The sequence below is a fragment of the Drosophila willistoni genome (assembly GCF_018902025.1).
Source record: "Drosophila willistoni isolate 14030-0811.24 chromosome 2R unlocalized genomic scaffold, UCI_dwil_1.1 Seg167, whole genome shotgun sequence".
NCBI classification, from domain to species: domain Eukaryota; kingdom Metazoa; phylum Arthropoda; class Insecta; order Diptera; family Drosophilidae; genus Drosophila; species Drosophila willistoni.
The window spans coordinates 166,644-181,671 of NW_025814050.1; the positions used below are offsets into that span (position 1 = coordinate 166,644).

At 34.6% G+C, this 15,028-nt stretch overlaps 3 protein-coding genes across 7 annotated transcripts in view; 1 reads left to right on the top strand and 2 right to left on the bottom strand.

The window, feature by feature from the left end:
- LOC6646701 (cytohesin-1) overlaps window positions 1-8,110 on the bottom strand; it is a 61,179-nt gene extending 53,069 nt beyond the window's left edge. The window contains exons 1-3 of the mRNA XM_002069322.4: window positions 8,077-8,110; window positions 7,872-7,957; window positions 2,748-2,821 (exon numbers count right to left, since the gene is read on the bottom strand). Of these exons, the coding sequence (XP_002069358.1) occupies window positions 2,748-2,821; window positions 7,872-7,944 (147 nt within the window). The 5' untranslated portion in view covers window positions 7,945-7,957; window positions 8,077-8,110. The remainder of the gene's footprint in view (window positions 1-2,747; window positions 2,822-7,871; window positions 7,958-8,076) is intronic.
- A 120-nt stretch (window positions 8,111-8,230) lies between these two features.
- LOC6646737 (activator of 90 kDa heat shock protein ATPase homolog 1) lies at window positions 8,231-10,956 on the top strand. Its single transcript, XM_002069323.4, has 4 exons — window positions 8,231-8,580; window positions 8,658-9,300; window positions 9,544-9,679; window positions 10,606-10,956. The coding sequence occupies exons 1-4, from the start codon at window positions 8,433-8,435 to the stop codon at window positions 10,747-10,749; spliced, it is 1,071 nt and encodes a 356-aa protein (XP_002069359.1). The 5' UTR covers window positions 8,231-8,432; the 3' UTR covers window positions 10,750-10,956.
- The window catches only part of LOC6646738 (zinc finger protein 184), a 58,501-nt gene continuing 53,237 nt past the window's right edge, over window positions 9,765-15,028 (bottom strand). The window contains exons 4-6 of one of the 5 annotated variants that reach the window (XR_006954138.1): window positions 11,052-11,377; window positions 10,161-10,294; window positions 9,765-9,980 (exon numbers count right to left, since the gene is read on the bottom strand). Coding sequence is in view for 4 of the 5 variants with exons in the window: in XM_047010625.1 (XP_046866581.1) it covers window positions 11,062-11,377 (316 nt within the window). In the remaining variant the exon portion in view is untranslated. The other 4 variants (XM_047010625.1, XM_047010623.1, XM_047010624.1 and 1 more) reach the window with 4 other exon arrangements.

Consider the following 15,028-nt stretch of genomic DNA (forward strand, 5'->3'; position numbering starts at 1 on the left):
AGTGTAATAACTATTACAATATAATAATAAATTATATAATATAATGTATAGATGTTATAGATCTTATATCTTGAAGACGATCAGTTTCATTGGTTTGGCTGTTTTTTTTAAAGGAAAATGAGCTTGGAACATATTTAAATATTAGGGGAGAGTGGGGCTAATCGGCGCATTTTTTTTTAACCCTTCATATATCCTGATCGGATGCTCGTATCCTCTCATATGAGCACTTAAATGAACGGTTAATTCATTGTCGAACTATTGTTCAAAGATACGATTCGATATAATTTACCGTTACAAAGCTATAGCGGTTTTTTCGTACATACCCCAAATTGGCGTTGTCAAAAATAGCGGGGCAATGTGGCGCATTGTTGTTTTAGAAGTTTTTTATATAAAAAAAGCGATTTAAAAAAAAAAAAACTAAATATAGCTTAATATTAAAAAACTGGTTTTATAAATAAACTTTTTTTTCACCAAAAATGTTGATTGGTTTAGACTTTCAACTATGATTGTTAATTTCATGGTTTGTATGGCAGCTATATGATATAGTATTCTGATCCGTCTGATTCTGGCAAATGTACTGTTTTTATCAATAATTAGTTTATATAGCGGACTTTTATTCAAATATAGCTATGATTTTAAAATGCCATTTTTAAATTTCTACTAGTGCGCCACTTTGCCCCACCCTTAGTTTTAGCATTTTAAACTAAATATTTTAAAAACGTGTGAATTAAAAAAAAAAACGAAGTGCACAGCATAAGTTAATACATGTCGGAACCTGTTTTAGTTAACATCTATCAAAATTAAAAATTTATTCAATGTTTTTAAAACCAAAAAAAAAACCAAAAAAACGAAAAAAAATTGATTTTTGAGGTTAAAAATTACATATTCCCAAAAATTTCGAATACTACGAATTGGATACGTCTAAGTTTATGATCCAAATATAGCCTACCAAAATGCGATCTTAGGACACTTATCACTTTTTCGATCGTGCTATTATATTTCAAGATAATTTGACTGCGCCGGATTGCCCCATGCGCCGATTAGCCCCACTCTCCCCTATGACCAAACATAAAAGAAAATACGAGGGTTGTTATTTAGATTTCGGGAATAGGAAATAGGAACAAATAAATTTAAAAAAAAGCAATGCAAGGCACACATACACATACAGTTCATGTAGCGTTGCGTCTGTGTGTGTATTCGTGTGCTCTGTTGATTTGATGATGACGTAGTAGGCAGCGCTTGAGCCGATTTATATTGACTGCAACTTGTGTTCTATTTATCCCATCAGATCAAATTTTGGGATCGGAACTTTTATATCTAATACTATCATATTGGTAAATTTCATGGGGATACTCCAATTTCTGCAAAAATGTTTCTTCTAGATCTATATGATATAGTAGTCCGATCCTAATGATTTTCATACTTTATCTTTCCCGGGTAATAAAAAGCCCCAAATAAAAATTTCATCCCGATAGCTCTTAAGAAGGCTGAGTAAAACGCATACGCAGCGACGGACAGACGAACGGACGGACCGCTGGACGGACATGGCTATATCAACTCAGCTTCTCATGCTGATCAAGAACGTATATACTTTATGGGGTCGGAAACGTCTCCTTCTGTGCGTTACAAACATCTGACCAATTTTATAATACCCTCTGCAAGGGTATAAAGAAGAAACTTTTTAAAAAACAGACATGAGGAGACTACTTATAAACCCATAATAAACTTTTTAGTTCATCGAATAAAATTTTCGTCAAACCCTACAAAAGCGACAAAGGAACCTACAAAGTAAAATTGACTATCCGTCCTGTTGCATTTTACGTTAGGAAGCCTGCCGCTATACCATCGCCTTCGCAGCTGTGGATTTAAAAAACATCCTTTCCTATCAGAATTCTCCACTGCTAAAGCCAACGCTATTCATATAAATTTGTATGACAACAGCTTAGAAACATAACGTATTTATTGAGGTTGTCGAATTCAACTTTCATTTATTTCCCCTAAACTTCTATATAAAACTTTTCAATGTAAGAGTTATACATTATTATATCTTTTACACGCTCTTCGATTTAAGGCATCGTAAAAACTAAAGACAGGGCAAGCAAACATAAAAACCAAATCAAAAAGGTATCACAAGGAGAAATATTAATTTGAGGGTGCCGTTTATTTCCCACAATCGTGAAAATTATAAAACTGGGTCTATATTTTTTAATATATTCTAAATTGACATTTAAATGGCGATGGTAAAATTTTGAATTCAATATAAACTTTCAAAACTTTCTTTTTTCTCCAAATTACTTTACTAATTTTTAATCATAAAAAAAGCGTTTTTAAACGCTTAAACGGAAAATACCGTTCGTCAGAAAATCAACTTAAAGATACTTGATTGGCTTTAGGGGCAGCCGTTCGAGTATAAGAACGTTGTCAGTTTTATTCTGATTAGCTTAAAATTTTTGCACAACTTCAACTTCAAACTTCACAAGTTTAAAAAAAAAATCTTTTAAATCTAAACGTATCAAGAAACGTACAAATCGTACATATGTTGTTTTTTTTCAAAGATATTCCCATTTTAGTAAACGATCAACCTAGCAAGTTGTTTTGTTATTATGACCTTGTACAAAGCTTTTTAACAAAAACATCGTTTTCATAACATTATCTGTAAAGCTAGTTTCCTGAACACTTTTACATCCAGCCGTATAAGTATGTAGTGTAGAACTAATATCCAAATGAAAGTATACTGAGTAACTCACCTGGATTTCGAGCAAAAGTTCCTGTTTTTTTCGGCGCAGCTCAATCAGCAATTTTTGTTGTTCTGGTGTTAATTCTTGACCCATATGCGAAAACAAAGAAAAATATATGTTTCATATTATTATTAAAAAGAATAAAAATTATTATTAAGCTAATATATGTATGTAAGGCTAAGCTCACTACCTTCTTCGGCTGTTGTCTCCGGCGACAAAAACCACTTTTAAATTAGTTCGTCGCTCTGGTTTAATTTTAATTGAACATAACAAAAAAACATTATCAGTGTGCTATAAACAATATCAAAGAAGCTAACTTCGGCTATGCCGAAGTTTATATACCCTTGCAGTATACTTGGCAATAATATTTTTCCTTTTTGAAATTTCTTTCCCTGCAACTCAATTCATCAATACACAAACAAAATATTATTTCTCTTTTTACCACAAGTTTTTCTTCTTCCATCATTTTCTAAGCAAAGCACGGCACGCATACACATACAGTTCATGTAGCGTTGCGTCTGTGTGTGTATGCGTGTGCTCTGTTGATTTGATGATGGCAGTAGTAGGCAGCAAGCAGCGCTGCCGGCAGCGTTTGAACCGATTTATATTGACTGTAACTTGTGTTCTATTTATCGGATCAGATTCAAATTTTGGGATCTGAGATTTTATATCTATTACTATCATATTGGTAAATTTCATGGGGATACTCCAATTTTTGCAAAAATGTTTCTTCTAGAGCTATATGATATAGTGGTCCGATCCCAAAGATTTTCATACTTTATCTCACCCGGGTAAAAAAAAGCTCCCAAAAAAAATTTCATCCCGATAGCTCTTAAGATGGCTGAGTAAAACGCGTACGCACCGACGGACAGACGGACAGACGGTCAGACGGACAGACGGACATGGCTATATCGACTTAGCTTCTCATGCTGATCAAGAATATATATACTTTATGGGGTCGGAAACGTCTCCTTCTGTGCGTTACAAACATCTGACCAATTTTTTAATACCCTCTGCAAGGGTATAATTACTGTCAGTTTCAATTCAGTTTAGTTCAAAAAAAGCTGTACGATGTTAACTTCTTAGATATTTTTCTTGTATTTTTATACCCTTGCAAAAAGAGTATATTAATTTTTTTCGACGACGAGTTTAAAGAGCCATGTCCGTCCGTCCGTCTGAATCAACGCGAACTCCTAGACCGTAAGAGCTACAGTGTATATATTATATACCTCAGTTTAACATACCTATTAATGACTGCTAAATTTGATCAAGATCGGGTGAATATATCATATAGCTCCCATAGAAACAATCGTCGGCAGTCACAATTTTGAAAAAAGCTAACTCTGCGCGTATAATAATCCAGTACACATTCCAACTTTGATGCCTATAACTATTATAGTGTTTGAGAAAAACGGTTTTATTTAAAATAAATTTGAACACCGTAGGTATTACAGGTGTCTAAGTACCAAATTTGGTGAATCTAGCTCTTATAGTCTACGAGATCTGCGTGTTGTTGCTTGTAAAAAGCATGTGAAAATGCAATTGTTTTATAAATTTAAAATATTTGTTTTACTGGTGTATGGTATACCTAAGTCGGCGAGACGACTTACTTAATTTTTAACAGTATAGCTGAGGATCCCGCGTCAGTATTTGCATATCTTAAACTATTTTTTATTCTAGACAGTCATAATAATAAAAATTTAATCAAATACCATTAAGTAAGAAACATTTGTTTCCATTCTTTTTTTCCTTTTTGTAAAATAACATTAATGGTGTTAACAATGTAGTAATATTTTATTTCATAGCACGCCATCTCGCTTATATGGGAGTATCCCACTGAGAACTTTAGGTGAGTTCCGCGCCCATTAAACACTATCGGATCGGACCAAAATTGTATTGAAATATTTTTTAGACTAAAAGGAAAAAAAATGCACGGCACTTGGTGAATTTCGAATTTTTTAAAATAAGAACACCCCTATTGTACATACATACATACATATGTACTTAATCGCGTCGGGTATGTGTACTCTGCGTTTCAAACATCTAATTTTGTAAGCTATATGTAAAATTTTTCTCCCAAAAGGTAAGAGAGTGCAAAACTTTGGCATTTCGATTTTTTAGCAATTGTGCTTAGCACTTCTTTTGTTGTGCCCAAATGATGAAAAGATTTTCATTTTTTTAGGAATAAAGTTAAGTTGTTACAGAATTAAACGCTAGTAGAAGTATTATCGTGGATTAAGTTTCAAGAACGGTATGACCTGCCCAACTGAAGGCTACATTGTTTAGTATGTATACACACCCAGCGACAAAAAAAAAAAAAAAAAAAAACCGCACTTTAATGTTATTGCAACTTTTGCCTTCTCTAGCTCGGGTTTTCCCCAAATTGTATTCTATTCGCTTAACTTTTTTTTTTTTTGGGGAGTCCCGATTGTTTTCTTCACTTTTTGCAAAATTTTCGACTTGTCTGTTGCCGATTTTAGCAATGTTTCGGAGCTTTAACTTGGTGAACATTAAACATTATTGTTAAAGGAAAGCAGATTACCCTCACTGAAAAAGCAAAACTTATCGCTTTGGCTGAACAAAACATGTCGAATCGGGAAATAGCAGATAAAATGAATTTTAATGAAAGTCCAGTTCGACGCTTTTTGAAAAAATATCGTGAAACGGAGGAATTGGGAAGGACGAAAAGATCAGGCATAAAAAATTGCACAAATGAAAGGGAAAATCGCATTATTATGAGAACGAGCCTCTAGGATCGCTTCAAAAATGCCGTCGAAATGGCATCTAAAATGCGGAAACGATTTGCGAAAGAAATTTCGGCTCGGACTATTCAACTTCCGCTCAAGGAGATGTGTTTAATAGCAAGGACACCAGCCATAAAACCTCTTCTCAAGCAGAGAATGAAGACAGCTTGCTTAAAGTGGGCGAAAAATAAGCAAAATTGGGGTCAATTTGAATGGTCACGAATCACATTTTCTGATAAGTCCAAATTTAATCCTATGGCTGCTTGAAAGTTCGGCACAGAAACGGAGAGCGATATTCGGAAAACTGCTGTGCTGCCTCTGTTAAACATTCGCCTTATGTTACGATATGGGGATGCATTTCCAAATACAAAACAGAATCACTTATTATGCTTTAAGGGATGGTGAATGCAGAAAAGGGTAAATATTTACTATAGTTACTCGGGCCCAAAACGCGCTTAAACTACATAAATTTGGTATCAAACGAAAGAGAAAAATTCCACGAGCACGACCTCAGGTGCGCCTTGTCGATTTATTATGTAGTTTTTGTGTAATTAGCAAAAGGAAAACGAGTAAGTAATTAGTAATTACGAAAACGAAAATTATGTTTTTAGCGGGATTATAGTTAAAAGTAGCTATTTCCGGCTAAAAGAAGTTGTCAAATTTTGAGATAGTGTTGCCAGATGCCAAATATCGGATACTCGAATACGCGCGCTTTTTGAAACTTTTGTTCGCACTATTCTCAACAATCGAAAATATTGTTGAGTTTACATTATTTCTTGATTTTAGAGAACAAATATAGTTCAGAATACAAAATTCGGCTGCCAGAGCAACGGAATATTCCTTAATTTTATAATTTAGAGTAAAATATTTAGCTGCCAGGGACGTCAAACAACGCGCCAAATAAAAAATAGCATTTGCCAACACTGAAATCTAGCTTTAGCCAATTTTTTCACTTTTTAACACTGAAATCTCGAGTAGCATAAGTAAATATTTACCAAATATTGTTGAGTTTACATTATTTCTTTTTTTTAGAGAACAAATATAGTTCAGAATGTATGAATATTGTAATATTCGGCTGCCAGAGCAGTCAAATATTCCCTAATTCAGAGTAAAATATTTATCTGCCAGGGCGGTCAAACAACGCGCCATATAAAAAATAGCATTTGCCAACACTGAAATCTAGCTTTAGCCGATTTTTCCACTTTTCAACACTGAAATCTCGAGTAGCTTAAGTAAATATTTACCTCCGATCGGATTAAAATTTTGGGATCTTATGTTCTATTTGCAAAACTATTAAAGAAGTAGCTATTTAATAGATTTCATCGGGATAAGATCCGGATGATTTTCATACATCATCTCAGTCAGGCTATAAATCGCATAAATTCCAAGTTGTATCCTAATAACTTTTAAGACGGCTGAGTTAAGCGCATACGCATGGACAGACGGACATGGCTATATCCGCTTCTCATCCTGATCAAGAATATACATTCTTTACGGGGTCGGAAACGTCTCCTTCTGTGCGCTACAACAAATTTGACCATTTTTTTAACACCCTCTGCAATGGTATAACAAGCATTTATTCACAAAAATGTAATTTTTTAGAAACTTCAACAAAAAATATTTAAAAATTTAAATCAATGCAGACACAATCACATATGTATGTATGTATGTACATATGTATGTCCATACTCGCGAATACTTGACCAAGAATACTCTAAAGAAGTAACATATTCATTTGATTCGTTGGGTTTGTTTTGTTTAAGAACTGCAAAAGCAAATACCTCGGGACTTTGCATCTCGTTTCGTTAGTTTCGAAGCAATATTATCGACCAAAATGCATACATACATATGTATTTTAAAGTATCCAATGTACATACCTAATTACATATTTGTGCTTTATAAAAAGAAATTATTTTTATGTTTTTTGTTAGAATTTGTATAGTACTCAGTGTGCACATTTATATGTACATATTTATATCTATACACAAATACACACTCAAATCAACCACAGTCACACTCACTAAAGCAAATCCTAAGAGCTGAAGAGCGCATTATTTCGCAAACTCGCAATTTACTCGTCTTTAAGTCTGATTTACTAGGTGTATTAAACATTTATTGATGGTTGAACGATCATCCACACGTATGCAACAACACATATGTATGTATGTATGTAAATATATACATATGTACATTCGTACATATGTACATACATTTAGAAAAAAGAGAGAGAGGCAGACACAAACAAATGTAATAGGCTTGTTGATTCTTAATATTATTCGTGGCCTGTAATAGTCTTTCGTTTAAAATTGGATTTATTTACTGATATCGATACTAATTTCTGTTTCAATTTCACGTCATTTTGTTCATTTGTATTGGAATTATATTTTACCTGGCATCGAGAATTCACTCCGTTTCGATATCGCTCCGTACGACCTGTTGTCAAAATTGTCCGTTCTAATCATTATAGTGTCTACCCTACACAACCACACGAACACGCAGATTAATAAGTCATGTTTGACAAAAGAAAAATCATTAAATTTGTTAAATTTTCATTGATTATTCACAAACTGATTCCCGTAAACAAAAAACAATACCTATTTATTCTGGCAACACTGCTACCTTGTTGTTTTTTCTCTTTGTTAGAGATGAGAGATATAGTGTGACTGCGAATTTTCATGATTCGTGAAACAAATCAATATATCGATATTTCTCGCATATTTAAAATATCGATTGTATGATTGGCAAGTATTCGATAAGTCGTGAAATCGTCGATACACATAAAACCAGGGCAAATCAAGCTGACAAAAAAGTATAATTCTAGAAATTTCCTTTGTGACACCAACTCGGGGACGTCTGAGAAGAATAAAAACTGTCGCTCCTGCCATTGACAGCTTCCACCTTGATTTGATTTTATAACCACATACACCCACACAGTACTTTAGAGAAAATCATGGCTAAATGGGGAGAAGGAGACCCTCGTTGGATTGTGGAAGAGCGACCAGATGCTACCAACGTCAATAACTGGCACTGGACAGAAAAAAATGCAACGCCATGGTCTAAGGAACGATTATCGCAACTGTTTAAAGATTTTAAAATAGGCAAGTCGGATGGTGAAAATGTATATTAAAGCGTACTTAAGAAATCCTAACCTAAAATCTCGATACTTCAATGCCAGAACAAAACGACATTGACTGCGTAGTCGAAGCGGTGGATAAGTGTAATGGCGAAGCGACTGTCAACAATCGTAAGGGCAAGCTGATATTCTTCTACGAGTGGGAGCTAGTCCTCAAGTGGTCCGGACGGCTTTTAAAAAACAGCAAACTGAGCCACAAAGGGAAGCTAACCATACCGAATCTGTCTGAAGAGAATGATTTGGATGATGTAGAAATAACTGTGACCATTGACGAGTCAAATGATGAATCGGAGACCCTTAAACTATTTATGTACAATACGGGTCGGGATCGCATACGCCATCAACTCGGAGTTTATATCAAGGAACTGAAGGAAGAATACTCCAAAAATCTATTACTACCAAAGAAGGGCGACGGAAACGAAGCCCCGCTAAAGGACTCTAAACTCAAGGATGCTAACAATGTTAAAAATGCTATTCATAAAGCAGTAACGGTGTCGGCTAAAACATCAAAAACACCGCTTAATGCTTCTATTAACGTTGGTTGCAAATTGGATGTGCGCACTTTATCTATGACCGAGGAATTCCATTGTAATGCTAATGATCTTTATAATGCCCTCACAAAGCCAGAAATGGTAACCGCATTTACCCGGGCTCCCGCTAAAGTAGATGCTGTGCGTGGCGGCGAGTAAGTATATTGATTTTGTAGAGTACAGAACGAAGACATATTTATACTAACAGAACATTTTTAGAAAAATCTTGCACCTCAAAATATAGTTAGTTTTAAATACGAAAAATAGTTTTTTCGTTGAAAAAGCAATAGTGTGATTCAGACAAGGTCAGCGTAAAATAATGTTTAACATTTCGTTTATTGTTATTAAGCAATGTTTATTTTGTGCACAAAAATCCATTTTAAATGTTTTTTTTACAGGTTTGTTCTTTATGGTGGTAACGTACTGGGGAAATTTGAAGAGCTTGTTCCTGAAAAAAAAATCCAGCAGAGTTGGCGTTTAAAAAATTGGTCATCTGGTCACTACTCGAATGTTGTCATTGAATTTGAAGAAACTGTAAGTATAGGCAGATTTTGATGTTTGTATTAATTGTATTATTAAATTAAGGTAAATAAGTTGCAAATTAAACAATTACCTTCATCTTTAACGTAATAAAGTATAATCATTTTGACCACAATTGTAAGCATCGCATAGAAGTAAAAATTTCCGACCGTGTAAACTAACTGTATATACATACGTTTAATATTGAGCAGTAAGGCGAACTCAAACACCTTCAAGACAGTTTGAGCTAAAGCGGAATATGCACGAGTGTTTCTATATACTGCAGGGGCGAAATATATGTACATATATTTTATAGCTTTAATAGAAACATAAACGAAGTTTTAGGTTAATAACTTTGCCATTGTTAGGCTATTGACATGAAAATTTTTTTTTTGAAAGAAATAATATTTTTAGATACAACTATTGGTAGGAAAAGAGTTGTATATTTTATTTTTTTGCCGATGGAGCATAATAAATTATGCATTTTTAAACTTACAATTTAGACACTACACAAAACTTCGGAAATGATAAACCGCCCAAGAATTCATAATTATTTGACAAAAATCCTTTTTGTTTAATTATACTCGAGGCAAAGTAGAGCCTTTTACCATACACCAAAGAGCAGAATAACTGCAATATAACGTAAAACAAGATTTTATTAAGTTCATAATTTTAGTAAGTCAATATAAATCGGCTCGGCAGCACCGCCAGCAGTATACTACGTCATAGTTTTTATAGCCGATGTTGATGGTGATCAATAAAGTGCATAGATTATAGGGTTAAAAACGCCGTTTACCGCATACATATTGCAGTCTTAAATCCAGATCTAGATTATTTATAATACATGCTAATAATATATTACATAAAATTACATATGTATATATATTTTTTAAAAATTGATTCTATGCTGCTCTCCCTAATTTAGCCCTTGTTTCTTTCAGTCCTCCAGCACAATGATGACTCTTAAACAAACTGGCATTCCGGCCTCTGAATACGATGCGATGAGAACTAATTGGCACCGATACTACTGGCACAGCATCAGACAAACATTTGGCTTCGGCTCCTCAATTGCTGACTCCTTATAATTATGCCCATATTAAGGTCTACCTTGATTTCCTGCTACAACTTCCAGCTTTCCCTTGAACGTGTGGTGCGATGTAAGATTTCAAACAAAGCTTAATTGAGCTATCATTTACTAGCTTGAAGCCACACATGATACCGCAAGAGTCATACTCTTGGCATTATTTTACACATTAAAATGGCGTAAATATACAAGAGTTCTTAAACATGTACATTTTTGTTTTAATGAAGTGAAATGATATTGAATGGTACATACTTATGTATATCACTCTTGTAGTATGTAAAGAAATAATTAAAATGAACTTACTTAGAATCCCTCATTTGGATAAATGAATGGTCAAATGTCTTTGATATTCCTTAAAACTGTTGCTTTTGAAAATTGCATTGCTTTGATCAACTAAACATTTATCGCACTCATAAATAAACCTTCCGGGATGCTTGCCTGTCTTAATAATGTGCTTGCGCAGGTTATCTATTGTGCTGCAATGGAAATCACAGTATGGGCATTTATGCGGTTTAGCTCCAGAGTGCTGTAGTATATGTCTGGTAAGATGTCCCTTGAGTCGAGCTTTAAAGTCGCATTGGTTGCAAGAAAACCAATGAGTATTCTCATTCTTATGTGATTTGAGGTGCCTGCAGATTAAAAGATGAAATAAAAGAAAAGTTATGTAGCGTTTGATTAGACGCAAATTACAATGGTAGATTTGGTTCCGCCAATTCACTAGGAAATAATTGATAGTTTCTCATTTGAATCGCACGTTCGGAATCAAAATGCAAGTTGGCGGTGGCAACAGGCAATCCTGGTGTGTTCGATGAAGATTAGCATTTAAAACATTCGGCATGTGCGAATGCTCTTATTGACAATTTTTAGCTTTTAATGAAATAATAATAAATTCCTTTTAAATATTTATTTCTAATTAATATTCTTTTTTACTAATCCCGTCACACTTTATTTAATCTTACTGTGTACATATATTTTCATATTAAGCTCAAAAATCAATATACCCGACGAAATTATATTACCAACAGTTAACAAACGTTCATTGCAACGTGTTTTCAATTATTTCAACGTTCCCGGAGACCAAAACTGGAAACTGTTTTTATGTATTTGTGTTCTCCACTCACTTATCAGCTACTGTAACCGAGGCTTTACAATTAATTGCCAATGTTTTGTACACAGACAGAATTTGAATCTGTGCGAAATCTCGAAAAATTCACGAGTAACCCACAACATAAAAGGTGCAACACATGCACACGCGGTTAGCTTAATTAGCTGCAACTAGGGGAGCTTCGAGACGAGGTTAGTGTGAAGTTGTAGGAGTTTCGTTCTTAGCTTGTCAAGAAAAAGAGGACTAAATGCATTTTTTGGTTTCACTTTACAGAACAACTAAAGCTTTTGATAACTAACTGGCCAACATAGATGAATATTTAATGTAACCAATATCCCACATTTTCGTCAGGACAACAATATTTGAATGTTTTTTCCTAAAAATTTCAATAAATGGTGTATTATTGTTCAATTGTAGTAAAAAACATTGCAAACGTTTAAATGACCACATTTGCGGTTCATCATCTTAATACAAAAACCAACAAATTTCTGAAGAATTTCTTAAATTTTCTTTTCTTTTTTGGGAGTTGAGATAAACGAAACTAAATGTCGAAAAGCTAAATATCATAAATTCGGCTCTGTATGTTCCGGCTTGAAGTGAAAAAAGTTTATGCGATCACTACTTTTTCTAGCTTTGATGTTTCTAGCTGGTTTAGTTAAAAAAAAAATATCAAAGAAGCTAACATCGGCTATGCCGAAGTTTATATATCCTTGCAGTCCTTGATAATAATAATTTTACATGTTCAAAATTTGTTTTCTGCAACTCAATTCATCAATATACAAACAAAACAATTTTACTCTCTATTTTACAATTTGTTCTTCTTCTTCCCTCATTCCCAAAGCAAAGCAACGCACGCATACACATACAGTTTATGTAGCCTTTCGTCTGTGTGTGTATGCATGTACTCTGTTGATAACGAAAGACGTAGTAGATAGCAAGCAGCGCTGCCGGCAGAGCTGGGAGCAGAGCCGATTATTATATTGACTGTAACTTGTGTTATATTTATCCGATCACATTTAAATTTTGGGATCTGGGGTTTTATATCCAATATTATCACATATGTAAATTTCATAGCATACTCCGATTTTTATGAAAATATTTCTTCTAGAGCTATATGATATAGTGGTCCGATCCTGATGGTTTTCATACTTTATTTTTCCCGGGTAATAACACCGAAAAAAAAATTTCAGCCCGATAGCTCTTAGGACGGCTGAGTAAAACGCATTCGCACAGACGGACGGATAGACGGACATGGCTATATCAACTCAGCATCTCATGCTGATCAAGAATATATATACTTTATGGGGTCGGAAACGTCTCCTTCTGTGCGTTACAAACATCTGACCAATTTTACAATACCCTCTGCAAGGGTATAAAGAATCAGTTTTGTGTAAATTTCGGGGGCGATAGGGGGCATGACAAAAATTTTAAATAAACTTGATCACCTCATCATAGGAGTCTAAGCACCAAATTTGGTGACTCTAGCTCTTCTAGTCTCCGAGATCAAGGTGTTCATGCGGGCAGACGGATGAATTGACATGGCTAGATCAACTCGGCTGTTGATGCTAATCACGAACATATATACTTTATGGAAAATAATCTCATTAGCACTAATTTGACAAAGATACTCCCATGTCCTTTCCGATTTTTCGTATAGAACTTTATGATATAAGTAAGTCCGATTTGGATAATTTTTATACCATACACCCATAGGGTGAAATGGTATATTAAAGTCGCCAAAATGTATGTAACAGGCAGAAGGAAGCATCTCCGACCCCACAAAGTATATATATTCTTGATCAGGATCAACAACCGAGTCGATCTAGCCATGTCCGTCTGTCCGTCCGTCTGTCCGTCCGTCCGTCTGTCCGTATGAACACCTAGATCTCGGAGACTGTAAGAGCTAGAGCCACCAAATTCGGTATGTAGACTCGTGTAGTATGTAGAGTGATCAAGTTTATTTCAAATTTTTGCCACGCCCCTTTCCGCCCCCGCAATTTAAAAAAAGCGTTTACCTCAAAAACTATTCCAGCTAGAGACACCATATTTGGTATGTATATTTGTTTAGTATACACGCACATTTTGTATGTATGAAAATTTTGCCACGCCCTTTTCCGCCCCCGTAATTTGAAAAACTTGATTATCTCCCGTATTTTTTTACCTTATGCAATCAAATTTGGCACACTTAAATTTAATACTAATATCTAGCAAAATACCAAATTTGATCAAAATCGGACAAAAAACAGTCGAGTTATGCATATAAACGTTTTTCCATAAGGCCGGAGTTGGCCGTTGGCTGGTGGGGGCGCTAGGGTGCTCGTATGATTGAGTGAGCGAGATACGAAGATATGCTTGTAAAAAGCATGTGAAAATGCATTTGTTTAATAAAGTTGAAATATTTGCTTTACTGGTGTATGGTATATCTAAGTCGTCGAGACGACTTGCTTACTTCATCATACTTGATTTCACTTAGGTTATAAGTAGCTTAAATACCAATTTTCATTCTAATAGCTTTTAAATTGGCGCACCGATAGATACACGGACAGACGGACATGGCTATATCAACTCAGTTTCTCGTGCTAATTAAAAACATATACTTTATGGGACCGGAAACGTCTCCTTCTCTGCAAAACAAACATCTGACCAATTTTATAATACCCTCTTGAAGGGTTTAAAAAGGCCAAGTTGCGCACTTATATATACCCGATGAAGAGCGTAGAAGAACTTTGGCACTGGAAAAAATCCTAAAAGATTCGGAATATGATGAAAGAAACTACGATTTTGATAGCCTCTTATTGATTGTTAACCGATGAATTTAGAAATTAGCGATCATAGAAAATATCAACGCATCCCAAATAGGGAGTAATTTCGGAGGCTATAAGAGCTAGGGCCACCAAATTTGGCTCGTGTATAGAGTTAATTGGCCACGCCCCCTTACGCCCCCAGAGTTTACATAAAACTGTATTTCTTAAAAAGTATAACAGATAGAGGCATCAAATTTGATTTATATACTCGTTTAGTTAGCGCGGAGAAACTAATTGTTCAAACTTTTTTTCCACCCCCGGTATTTACATAAAACATATTTTCTTAAAAACTATGACAGCTACTGATATTAAATTTTGTATGTAAACTAGCTTAATAGACGCGTAGATATTGACTATTTACAAATTTTGAC

What these genes read in the sequence shown, in the direction of transcription:
- LOC6646737 (XM_002069323.4), top strand. Translation starts at nt 8,433, where the DNA reads ATGGCTAAATGGGGAGAAGGAGACCCTCGTTGGATTGTGGAAGAGCGA. An exon ending in GATGCTGTGCGTGGCGGCGA is followed by an intron (nt 9,301 to 9,543) that starts GTAAGTATATTG and finishes TTTTTTTTACAG; the next exon opens with GTTTGTTCTTTATGGTGGTA. An exon ending in TCATTGAATTTGAAGAAACT is followed by an intron (nt 9,680 to 10,605) that starts GTAAGTATAGGC and finishes TGTTTCTTTCAG; the next exon opens with TCCTCCAGCACAATGATGAC.